At 37.5% G+C, this 13,443-nt stretch overlaps 1 protein-coding gene across 4 annotated transcripts in view; it reads right to left on the bottom strand.

Moving 5' to 3' along the window:
- Positions 1–4,867, bottom strand: part of LOC104884306 (probable DNA helicase MCM8) — a 29,196-nt gene extending 24,329 nt beyond the window's left edge. Inside the window, exons 1-3 of one of the 4 annotated variants that reach the window (XM_048648588.2) lie at positions 4,581–4,867; positions 276–416; positions 37–151 (exon numbers count right to left, since the gene is read on the bottom strand). In XM_048648588.2, coding sequence (XP_048504545.1) covers positions 37–151; positions 276–416; positions 4,581–4,790 — 466 coding nt within the window. In that variant the 5' untranslated portion in view covers positions 4,791–4,867. Of the gene's footprint in view, positions 1–36; positions 152–275; positions 417–2,875; positions 3,524–4,580 lie in introns of those variants that run through there. The other 3 variants (XM_048648586.2, XM_010668932.4, XM_048648587.2) reach the window with 3 other exon arrangements.
- Between the last annotated feature and the right edge of the window lie 8,576 nt (positions 4,868–13,443).

Below are 13,443 nucleotides of genomic sequence, written 5' to 3'. Positions count from 1 at the left end.
GAAACAAAGCATCAAATCAAAGTTGTTAGGTTAAACCTATATAAGCTGCTTTTAAGTTCCTCAAAGCAATCATTGATTCTGGGTAGTTATGAAGCCGGATATTTATCTTCATATGAGATTCTAACTTGCTTTTTTCATGGAGAGGTGTAACCTGAATCAGTAGAAAAGCATATCAATCATACACAGATATTATGCAAGCACCAGAATATCTTCAAAAGTGAAACAGAAGTAGGCTAATTGAAGATCTTTGGTTACTGCCTTAATGCATTCTATACCTTATGAATGGCAGCACCCAGACACAAGAGAGCTTCTTTCGGGTATTCTTCCAGATTTACATAGAAACATTCAAGGTCACATATCTTCCTGAACTCTTGAAAGTTGAGTGGTAAAAAGAATGTGTCATCTTCATGATTTACCTATACATTGCATTTCTACGTCAAATCTCTTTGACAATGAGGGGATAAAAACATAAAGAAATAAGTCAGCATTTGAAAATCATAAATTTAACTGATTTTTTGTGACCAGACAAAATGCTAAGAGGACCTATAAATGCTCATAAAAGAGCCTGATACCAAACAGATGTCTCTTCCAGTAGATCTTAAGAAGCAGAAACTTCTAAGTTCTAGCTTCTAAGTTTGACTTTAGTGGCAATGAAGTAAAATCTAGATCCCTCGACAAATTTCTCTCACCCATTGTTCAAGTACAACAGCTTAACATAATTATTAATATCATAGACATCCACTTTCATTATGGCACCTAACCCTTATTTATAGGAAAAAGGATCTGTTCCCTACTCCAACAGGAAACATAACAAAAGTTGGAAACTAACTACAAACTCTTATACTTGTCAGACATGCAAAGTACAGAACTAACCAAATGCCTGCAAGTTATAGCCCACTAATAAACTAACACAGCTGTGGAAGCACTAGGCCTTATAACTAATAAAAGTAACATTAACCAAACAAATGCTGCAACATAAAAAGCCATGCTTTAAGAGCCATAGTGCTTCCTATGAAAGCAATTAAACATACTTTAAGTCCATAAAGCTAAACTTAGGGACACAACATTAGCCATTGTGTCAAGTGTACTAGGCTACTAGCATCTCGATCCACATTAGAGTCAAAATTAGCAAGAATGCCATTACAAGAAGTTGATATCCACTGTTTGAGTCTTCAACTGGCAACTGATGAAAGCAGTCCGATACTGCTATGAGCATGACATGTGTGATGTAGCTCATTGTTATTTATTCTACAAATCCATAATAAACCATCGTTGAATCTCATTACAAATATCAAATTGTCTATCAACTAATAAAACAAAATGCTCCAGAACCATTATCAAGAACCACCAGAACTGCACATTTCAAATGGCATTCAGAAGTTCTTAATAACAGATGCTATGCTCATTTCTAATGGTAGGAATGACAAATTGACAACCTACAGGCTAAAAATGTGTCATTCAGATACTGGAGAAATCGAGTTCAAGAATACAAACTAAAATGGGGAGCATGATACAGATGTTGACTCCCAAAAAAATAGATCCAAGATTCATATAGAGATGGATAAAAACATTATATAGTGAATCAATCAATAATTGGGTATAACCATATGAAAAATCATTATGCCAACAGGGTTGGTAATTTTAGTTAGCTATCAATTTACGAACCACAGAGATGTTATAATTTACGAAAATTCGTTTAACACAAAACACCTTTCCTACATGCTGCTAAGATCGTCAATGTTTTCACAACTCTGATGGAATTGCAGTAAGCACTTAGGACATTACAAAAATGGCCTTGCAATTAAAATCATTTTAACTCTACCAAAGTCATAAGTCAACCCCTCTCTCGCCACCAGGATTAAACCAATCAAAATGGAAAGAGTTGAAATGAAGCTACATTACTATAAGGCGGAAATTCAATCATGTGCCCGTGGCACTTTATTAGAGCGCAAACCGTCTTGAGATGATGACACTTTGACACTCCATCATTGGCCAAAATCATGAAATTCTTTAATAGAATAGCTGAGTCACACCTGGACACGTATCATGTCCAACACAAGTACCTAAGTACGAGTAACATAGATCTAGAGAACAAAGCCATAAACTGTTAGAATCATTCACAATTACACCTAACATTAAGGTGGACTCAAAATAAATCATTATCTAGTTTAAATCGGTATGATCAGCATACATCAAACACAATTACACAGCCAACAACACGCAAATGAACACTAACAAGGCGACATATAATGCTCAACACACTCGCTATTGCAATTGTTCTAATTAATACATAAACGAATCAATACTCCCTCCGTCCTCAAATAATTGTCGTGTATATAATTTGGTCAGTTCATAAATAGATATCATGTTACCTTAAATAGTATAACGTATCCCACCCAACCCAATCAATCCATGTATATAGGTCCCTCCACTAACTATCTCTCACACACACTCTCTCTTCATGTACACATATAGTGCCCTCCACTAACTCTTTCTCTCATTCAATCAGTTTTTTTAATACTTACCTTTATTCTATCTACTCAAAAAGCCTATATACCTCTACTATTTGCTCTTAATATGCGTGTCCAAACCTAATCACACATTAATTTGCAAACGCGAGGAGTATATAGGCTTGCATGAGAAATGAAAATGCATACTTGCATGAGAAATGAAAATGGATTTCACGCGCTATAACTTTGAACAAGTGATGTAATTCTAATGAAAAAGTAATGTAACTTCAAAAAAGGAATATTAGAAAAAAAAAATCAAAAAATTGTTCTAACTAACAAGTGTTGTAACTCTAATCCAATCGTGTGGTTGAGATTCATTCTCATTTCTCATTTCTTATGTAAGGAGTATTCTCATGTGATCTTACCCACATATATATATACTATGATGCCTGGGTACGGCTCCCAGGGACCGTTTCCCGTACCGGGTACGGGTACGCGGTACGGTACGGATTCGCCTGGGATTCGTACCCAGAACGAATCCATTGAGCCGGGTACGTGGGCTGATGTTGGGGATGGAAAATTCGAACGCGGGGACGGGCTGGGTACGTATTTCACACTAAACCCACGTACCCAAGGTCTTCACCGGTTTCCTCTCGCCGGTTTTCTTCTTCAACGCAGACCGGAACAACCCTCTCGTCAGAGGAAAGAGAAAAAGAAGATCAGAGGAGAGAGAAAAATAAGATCAGAGGAGAGAGAAGGAAAGAAGATAAGGGGAGAGAGAAAGTCAGTTTCTGGTTTATTTTTTTTCTTTTGTACAGTATGTGGGGAAAGGGAAGGGTAAAGGTGATTAAAAAAGGCACGTGAAACGTGAAAGTGAGTGGTGTATTATACTACTTTACAGCTGTCTTTGGTCTTTGCACAACTTTATTTAGTATGTTACTGTTTTTTTTTTTAACTAAAATCAAATTATTTATAGGAAGGAAAGCTTTTTCTCAATAGTTTCATACGCAGGTCTTTGATATTTTTGTACAAAAATTTAATGGAGATGTAGGAAAATTTGAACTTAATATTTTTCATTAAAAAATATTTTTTTTTGCCGAATCCAAGCCGTACCCGTTTTTTGAAATTTTGATTTTGCCGTTTTCCGTCCCCGTACCCGTACCCGTATCCATATACGTACCCGTATTGGTGCAACCTAGTATATATATATATATATATATATATATATATAATATATATATATATTATATATATATATATATATATATATATATATATATACAAATGGACCCGGTGCACACTGACTTAGTGTACACCGGGTTGGTAAGATATTAACTTCATATAGTGAATTCTAAAGAGATATAGTGAACTTATATACAATAAGTATATTTTATTAACAAAAAACATAATGTGAAATCATATGCAATATAATAGAGGAATTAGTTAAAATGTTTTAACATACAAGAAGATCTAAGTTGCGTAGTATATATCATGACACATGTTCTAACATATGAAATGATTTAATTTCTACATGATATAATGAGTGTTTGAATGAAACTTGATATAGTGTGTGTTGAATGATATAGTGAGTTTCTGCATGATATAGTGTAGTTCTTAATGATATAGTGAGTTTTTGTATGATATAGTGTGTGTCTAAATGATATAGTGAGTTTCTGTATGATATAGTGTGTGTTTGAATGACATAATAAGTGTGTCTGAATAATATAGTGAGTTTTTGCATGATATAGTGTGGGTCTGAATGATATAGTGGATTTCTACATAATATAGTGGGTTTTCGCATAATAGAGTGGATTGTTCAGTAATGATATATTGTTTTGCCCGGTGCACACTCATGTTGACGTGAACCGGATCCACACAAGTATATATATATATATATAATATTATATATATATATATATATATATAATTATATATATATATTATATATATATATATATATATATATATATACCACAATTGAAAAATTCAATACATGACAGAAACTAAGTATTCAATAAAATCACTTGAAATCATTGAACAACCCAAACAAATTTAGGGCACAAGTACAACTGCAAAGCTTGATTAATCTAACCAATTAAAAATGACGCATTAGAAAAATAAAAGTAAAACCTGAGAAACGAGATGCTTAGCGCGGGGAGTAGCGAAGAAACAAGAAAGCTTGGAAATGAGAAGGTATCTCCAATCTTGGAAAGTGAGCTGAATTTGCGGGAAGTATAGAGGCCATATCTGCTCAACATCGCAATAACTATAAGGTTGTTCGATTGCGGAATGACTTCCATTCATTTTCATCACTATGCTTTCTCCATTGCCGCCATCCATTACAGAGTACAGACTTAGACTCTTCTCTTATCTCTCGCGCTTTTTCTAGTCTTCTGAGCTCCTCTGCTTATTTATTTTTCTGATTCTGGCGGGAACCAAAGAAAGCATCTAAGAGGAGATATGTCAAATTATTCCCTTAGCCCTAATTATAATTTCTTTTTTGGCAACAATCCTAATTATTATTTTGGGTGAGATTCTTCAATGGCATACATGATTAACAAGTCAAATGTATATAAATATATTAAAAGGTGTGCGTAACAACGTCGATGTGCCACGTGGCACCCTCCTCCTGATGCTGAAGCCTGGGCTCGAACCCCTAACCTAATATAGGGGTTTTCAAAGAATCACCATCTGATCTAACATCTCTTAGTGATCCATGTTTCCGCAAAATTACAAATATGTGTTGTAATTAGTTAATGTTATTAAACATACCCCCTTGCATCCTTAAAAACTAGCCTTCTATGCACACGATGCGCGTATCGATTATTTGGGTCTGTTCTTAATAAAATTTATCAAAATATAATTTTAGAAGTGTGATTTATAATTATTGTCGTACAAAATAATGTAAAGTGATTGGAAATTGTAATGAACAAAAATGACTTTTTAAATGGGACGTCATAGCTCCCCCCTTGACTTATATAATAGAGATAAATAAATTTGTATGTTCATTAAAATTAATTATGTATGCATGATACCATTTGAAGAGCAGTGTTGACCATTACAGTACTACCCTTATATTTACAGTAATACTATAAACAAAATTTGATCATAAGTCTGTATTCAATATGGGCCTAGGCCGCATCCACGTTTAATATATTGAGAAGCATTCCTTAAAACGTATATGTGTCACCATCCCTTATTGAGTAACATTCTATCCACGTCTTTCTCATATAGTAAAAAAAAAAATATATGTGAACATTCGAACCCACAACCTCAAGTATGAAAGAAAGAGATATAACCATCACTCCATTATACTATTATTGCTTATTTAATCAAAATTAATGATGATGTATGAAAAGTGAACTTTCGAAATCCATATAATGAATGACATAACTTTTTAAATGAGTATGAGATGACTTATTTAACTACTACTAAATTGTAGCACAGAAAAACCCCGAGGCATCGCTCGGGCCTAAACACTAGTTTATATAAATAACAAGTTAAATGAATATATATATATATGGCTAATAAGTCAAATGAACATATGTACAAGTCTGTTAGTGCATGTTCACTGACATTGGTCATAATATTCATAATCTATTACTTGATGTTAATCGTGCGTATGGTGCTCATGTAACACCCTCCAAATTTAAATAAGTGTAAAATCAAATAAGTATAGTTTTAAGAAAATCCTTTATTCAAACTTGGAGGATATTACTGCCCATTTACTCTCTAAGAGTAAACGAAAGGCAACAAAGGATAAGTTAACCCAAAAGTCTTAAAATAGAAATATCATTACAACCAAGGTTAAATAAAATCTAAAATAGTAACTCCAAGATAGAAAATTAAATGAGGTCGTCTAGGCGAATTAACTAAGCCTCCTCACACGAGATCCCATCACCAAGTCCAACCTGCAAAGTAATAGAAAGAAGACAACAAGAGAGACAACTCCCAAAAATCAGAAAAACTGAGTAATTCGACTACATCCCGTAAAATTAATAATTTTTAAAAAATGAATTTTGTCTTAAGTTATCTAAAGTGTCAGTGCATTTTCCTTAAGAGAATTCATACTTACATTAATCAAGTTTATTACTCAACCTTAACATGAAGATTCATAAATACCCTAATGTTTTCTAATCTTCATTCCGTGCTTGATTCTTCATCTCTCGAACATCTTTACTTCGATCTTGATTAATTCTCCACTTTAATCTTCAATCAAGTATTCTCTTAGCTCGAGCATGAATTATCTTGCAACAACATAAATAAAATCTACTATGTCTTTTGTGGTTAGGTCATCTTCAAAACTCAAGGGTCAACACTAATTATGATTTGAAGCTTTAATTTACTGTTTTAATAATGAATATATGATTAAATTATGTATTGAAAGAATGAAAATCTAGATTTTTTTTTTTAGGGGAAAGAGAAGTGCATTAATCAAAGGGACAATGTGTCCATAAGTACATAAGGTGTAACAACACTAGGACAATGACGCTCCCAACATTGCTCAACACCAAACGGCACTACTCTAGCAAGGTTATGGGCAACAGAATTCCCATCCCTTCTAACATGCGAAAAAGAAACCGAAGAAAAAGCATTACACATAGATAGAATGTCCCCAAGTATTGCATCCAAATCTGAGAAGAAAATTGCTGCTTTTGTTAATCTTTTTGTAGCTACTAGAGAGTCAGACTCGAAGATCACATCATCATACCCATGAGCTTTGGCTAAGCGGGTTGCCAGATAAATGGCCTTACATTCAGCTACCTCAGGAGGCCAGTAGGCACGCACACGTCTAGTTGCAGCAAAGCACACCTTACCTTCCGAGTCACGGGCTACCACGCCAAGTCCCACCCACCCTTCATCGGCTAGGCTTGCGTCTATGTTCAATTTAATAGCACCAGCAGGGGGAGCATACCATCGAGCTGGGCTCGGAGCGGAGGTGGTTCGCATTCCACCATAAATCCTCACAGCATAGCAATTAAACTCATCAACTTGTCTCATAATTCTCTGGCACACAACAGTGGCAGGGTGGCTAGTATTCTCAAAGACTTTCTTGTTTCTTTCTCCCCAAACATTCCATAGAATATAACAGCCATTTTGAAACACATTTGCATTCATCTCACTCCATCTAACGAGGGTATTACACATGGTTTCGTCTTCCACCCCTTGCAATAAGCTATAACAACCCAGCTCTTCCCACAACTTAAGCGACATCGGGCAGCGATAGAACATATGTGATTGTGTCTCATCCTCTCTGGCACAACAGGGGCAACAAGCTTCTTCGACTAGGTGACGACGCTTAAGCACATTCCGCATCGGGAGCGAGCTTGTGCAAGCGCGCCACATGAAATGGCGGACCTTAGGCGACACATTTAAGCTCCACAAAATATTCCACGCTCTATGAAAATCATCCAGGTTCCCACCTTTACCCAACATATAGGCGGTTTTCACCGAATAAGCGCCATCCTTGGAGTACGCGCAAGTTAAATCATCTTGTAAACATCTAGCGCTTAAAGGGATCGCCATAATACAACGTTGATCACGTTCATTGAAATGTCTGTCAATAAGCTCCGTATTCCACTCCTTTCTTTCAACATCCATCAAATCCTGCACCACTTCTAGTCCCTCCACACGAGCACTCTTGATAAACCTACCTTCTTCGTCCCCCACCCATGGTGCGCTCCATATATCAATTTTCGTGCCATTTCCCACTCTCCAAATCAGACCCTCCAATACGAAGCTCTTCGCACCCCAAATACTCCGCCACGAATAGCTATTAGAATATCCTAACCTCGCTTGACAAATATCACCGTGAGGGTAATACTTGGCACTCATTACCCGACTCAAAAGTGACTTTTTGTAATGTAATAAGCGCCAGACTTGTTTGCCCAACAACGCATCATTAAAAACCGCAAGGTCCTTAAAACCCATACCCCCCATACATTTGGGTTGACACATTTTCTCCCAACTAAGCCAATGCATTTTCCGTTTGTCCCCTTGCCCTCTCCACCAAAATTTGGCCATAGCAGAGTGGATTTCTTGAATGACAGCAACAGGGAGCTTATAAACTCCCATCAGATATGTAGGCAAAGCTTGGATAACCGCCTTTATAAGAACCTCTTTCCCAGTGCGGGACAACAACTTTTCTTTCCAACCCCTCAATTTCTTCCACATTCTGTCTAAAAGTTCCCGAAAAAGTACTTTATTAGATCTCCCACAGATAGACGGAATACCAAGATACTTCTGGTGTCTGTCAACTTGCCTCATATGTAGAATGTTAATCAGATCTTCTTTTTTCTTACAGCTTACACCATTACTAAAGGATACTTCCGACTTTTCATAATTAATTTTCTGCCCTAATGCTGCTTCATATTTGTTGAGAATATCAACTATTGTCAAGCACTCCTGTCGGTAGCCTGGTAAAGAGAAGACTGTCATCTGCAAAAAGAAGGTGAGAGATTTCTGGACCATTCCGGCTTGCTTTCGCACCATGAATTTCTTTCATAGCCACCTTTTATTGAATCATCTGAGAAAAGGCATCAGCAACCAAGATAAACAGGAACGGAGATAAAGGATCACCCTGGCACAATCCTCTATAGGGAGTCACAGAACCACATACTCGTCCATTAATAATGAAAGAATACGATACAGTCGATACACAACTCATCACCAAATTTACCCATCTTCCATCAAAACCCATTGTTCGCAAGAGCTTCTTGAGAAACCCCACTTCACTCTGTCATAGGCTTTACTTGTAATATCCCGAAAATTTAAACTTGCTTAAATTAAATAATAATCATTAGTGGCTAAATTTTTCTTTCATTTAATAATTAGTTATAATCGAATTTCGTTATTTTATGTCCAATGGATAATTAGTTCGTTAAATATATGTATATATTATGTATGGTTAAGAGTTACAAATAAATAACAAATTAATTACTAAAGAAATTCATGAAAAAAAAAAAAAGGGAAGAATTTGGAAAACAGAAAACGTGAGTTTTCTTCCCCTTTGCCCCATCTCAGTTTTCTTTTCACCAAAAACCCACCCATGGATTTCTAAATCAAAAATGGGTTATTGAACACAAACAAACTTATTTGCAAAGAAAATTCATTAATCAAACAAAATTACCCGATAACCCATTTTTATTCATTCAAATTCATCAACCCAATTGGGCAAAAATTAGAACTCAACAATGGCTATAAAAAGCCATGTTCATTCCCTCAAACCACCATCCACTGATCACAAACAAATTCACTCAAGCCTCCTGAGATTATCGCCGGAAAACACCCCAACCGCCACCTAAACCACCTTCAAATTCTCTGTTTTTCGCAATTCTCTCTCACTCCTCTGTTTTCGTCCGACCATCCGGCCTCCTGTGCGCCACCCTCCGCCCACAACCACCGTCGTCCATCACCAACAACCACCGCGACGCCAACCCAGCCTGTATTCCCTTCTCTCCTTCGCGCTGCTTTTCCCCTCTCGCTCAGCTTCTCTCTCTTCTCGCCCAGTTCTCTCTCTCTCCTCTGCTTGGTCTGCCGCGCGCACCTCCCAGCACCACCGCGCGCCATCTCGTCGTACCGCCACCTCACATTCTGCCTCGCCTCGCCTACTGTCGCCGGAGTTCCGCGCCTTCCGCCGCTGCTGTCGGAGCGCAACCCATTGCCAGCCTCCCTTCTCTGCTCTGTTCTCTAGTTACTCGAATTATCAGAGATTAAAAAGAAGAGATATTACAAGCCTTCCCCTACAATCAAGGTTGTTAAGCAGGATTCCAGGTAACGTCTACTGCTAACACCCGCACTCCCCTTCCAACTACGTTTTATGGTGCTTTTATATAATGTTTATGCTATGTTTTATATGGTGTGCGGGATATGAAATGTTTTGTGAATGATTTGATGACGTTGTGCAATGACTTTATTATGTTTTCTGAAAACTACTTAAAAGAAACGAAACATGATAAATGAAAGTGAAAGATGGTGAATGGCAGTACTATGTTCTCTGGGCCGTAAACGTGTCCTTCTGTTACCTGGCGGCAACGCCACCTTCTGATGGGGACAACGTCCTCGGTGGCACCCGCATTATGCATTATATGCCACCTTCTGATGGGGGATAAATATCCTCGGTGGCTTTGCCTTATGTTACGATGTCTGGCATTATATGCCACCTTCTGATGGGGGATGAATATCCTCGGTGGCTTTGCCTTCTGTTACGATGTCTGGCATTATATGCCACCTTCTGATGGGGGATGAATATCCTCGGTGGCTTTGCCTTCTGTTACGATGTCTGGCATTATATGTCACCTTCTGATGGGGGATGAATATCCTCGGTGGCTTTGCCTTCTGTTACGATGTCTGGCATTATATGCCACCTTCTGATGGGGATGAATATCCTCGGTGGCTTTGCCTTCTGTTATGATCTATGATGTTATATGTCACCTTCTGATGGGGGATGAATATCCTCGGTGGCTATGCCTTCTCTGTACTCGCCAAAGTAACCAAAGAAAGTTTTCTGATAATGAAATGTGATAATGGAGATAATATGAATGAAAATGACTTTTAAATTCCTGATTCGAAGTGTATGTTTACGAAATGATTTTTACTATATTCTCTTCCCCTGTTTGCAAATAAAATGAATTGAAATGAATTTACGTGTTAGAGTAGTATGTTACTGAGCCTCGGCTCATGACGTTTTGTTTTTTCTGTTTTAGGTATGCATATGAAGATGGGATGACGTAGCAGTGAGGATTAAATTACGTTAATTCATGCGACTATGACGGTTATGTAATCCAAGTTTATGATCACTAGATTTCGTAACATTAGCTATGCTTAAGCTATCTATATATATTTCTAGAATTACTACCACTATTATAGAAGTTTAATTATATGAAAGAATGTTGCCTTGTACTTTCCTGTGTGGAGAGTACGGCAGTGACGCACCGACTAAGCTAAGAAGGTCTTCCGCTGCTAATCCTTGCAATTAATTAACCTAATATTGATGCTTAGAAGTCGGGGCGTTACATTACTCATGTCCAGTTTCATCGCAATCAAGCCTTTCCTGCTATTATACCTCTTCTTCATAGTATGAAAAATCTCCAGAGAAATAAGAGAGTTATCCGAAATCATTCTTCCAGGGACAAAAAAGCACTTTGATTCTCAGTCAAAATTGCAGGGAGAAATTGTTTGAGCCTCAAAACAAGAGCTTTAGAAGCTATTTTGTACAATACATTACATAAACTGATAGGCCGAAACTCGGAAACAACAGTAGGAGACTTCACTTTAGGAATAAGAGCAATATTAGTACAATTAACATCGCCTGGGCAAGAAAATTTGTGTAAAATATTGCTAATATAAGTAAATACCTCGTCACCAATGATATGTCAGACCCTCTGATAAAAAATAGCATGCATCCCATTAGGACCAGGAGCCTTACAAGGGTGCATCTCACTCAATGCAGCATAAATCTCCTCTTTTGTGTATGGGCGAATTAAAATGTCATTGTATTCTTGGGTCACAGAAGACCTTACATGCTTTAAAACTTCTTGCAGGTTATCTCCAGATGGCTCAGACAAGGTGAAAATCATGTCAAAATATCGAACCACCTCCCTCTCGATATCCTCCTCCTCCGTTTGCCACACACCATCTCTATCCTTGACGCCATGAATATAGTTCCTCTTTTTTCTTTGAGACGCCTTATGATGGAAATAGGCAGTGTTCCTGTCCCCATCCTTTACTTCCGCAACTCTCGAACGAAGATACCAGTACGCCTCGTTTTTTGCGTGTAAACCATCAAGCTCGCCCTCCAGAGCCACACAAAGATCACAGTTCTCCCTCGAAGTCGGGCCCCTCTGCACCTCATGAAGCTTTTTCTCCACTCGAGCAATTTGCTTTTTTAAATTCCCGAAACTCTTCCTACTCCACCCTTTCAAATCTCTCGCCACTGCCCCCAATCTCTTAGTAATGTGCTCACCCTCCGCTGCGCCCCAAGTATTCTTCACCACCTCCTCACACGTCTCATCTAACAACCACCCCGTCTAAAATCTGAAATCACGACTGCCCCTAACTCGCTCCCCATCACCAGCACTCTCTTTTAACACTACCGCAGCATGATCCGAGCTGTATCTAACTGAATGCTCGATGAAAGCCTCCGGGGACAAATCCAACCAATCACTAGATATTATAAATCGGTCAAGTCTTTCTCTAATTCTCGTTTCCGGACTTCGACCCATTTCCCATGTATACCACTGCCCCACAAACCGCAGCTCACCCAACCTACAACTCGCCATCATGTCACGAAAACCCTCCATAGCCCTCCTAGTTCTGTTCGAGCCCCCTTCCTTCTCTTCGTAACACAAAATTTCATTAAAATCACCACCCAACACAATTGACCCCTGATACTCCTCACATAGTTTTTTAATCAACGTCCATGTTTTGTGTTTGTTTTCCTCCTCAGCCCATCCATAAATCCCCACAAATCTCCAATTTTTATCACCCCTACTAACAACATCTCCGCAAATATGATTATGGGAATACGAGACCAAAGTGAAAGAAATAGTCTCTTCTTTCCAAAAAATACAAAGACCTCCTGCTCTACCCACACTCGACACACCATACGCACTGGAAAACCCCAAAATCTCCTTTTTTTGCTCCACAATATTTTTTGTAACCTTTGTTTCCGACACAAAAATTATGAAAATCTAGATTTGATTATTATGTTTAAATTGGATTTTTAATTATCAAAGCATGGATTATTAAGGTGTTAAAGATTGGAAAATCATAGTAGCATGTTATAAACTATGAAATTGGTTTAACTTATGAGTTTAAACATGTTTAAGTATGTTGAAAGGGAGTTTTAGTAATTTATAAGTTGCTGGAATTTTAGAAAGGTTGTTATTAATGGAGTTTTATGGGTTTTCATGACTAGTATAGTAAAACTATGCTAGGGAATATGAGTGATTGAAGTTTTAATGATAAAAACAACTTTTAATATTTTTAAAGG

Source organism: Beta vulgaris, chromosome 7 (assembly GCF_026745355.1).
Source record: "Beta vulgaris subsp. vulgaris cultivar EL10 chromosome 7, EL10.2, whole genome shotgun sequence".
Taxonomy (NCBI): Eukaryota; Viridiplantae; Streptophyta; class Magnoliopsida; order Caryophyllales; family Amaranthaceae; genus Beta; species Beta vulgaris.
The sequence above is the reverse complement of the archived record's forward strand: the minus strand, read 5'-3'. Positions and strand labels throughout refer to the sequence as shown.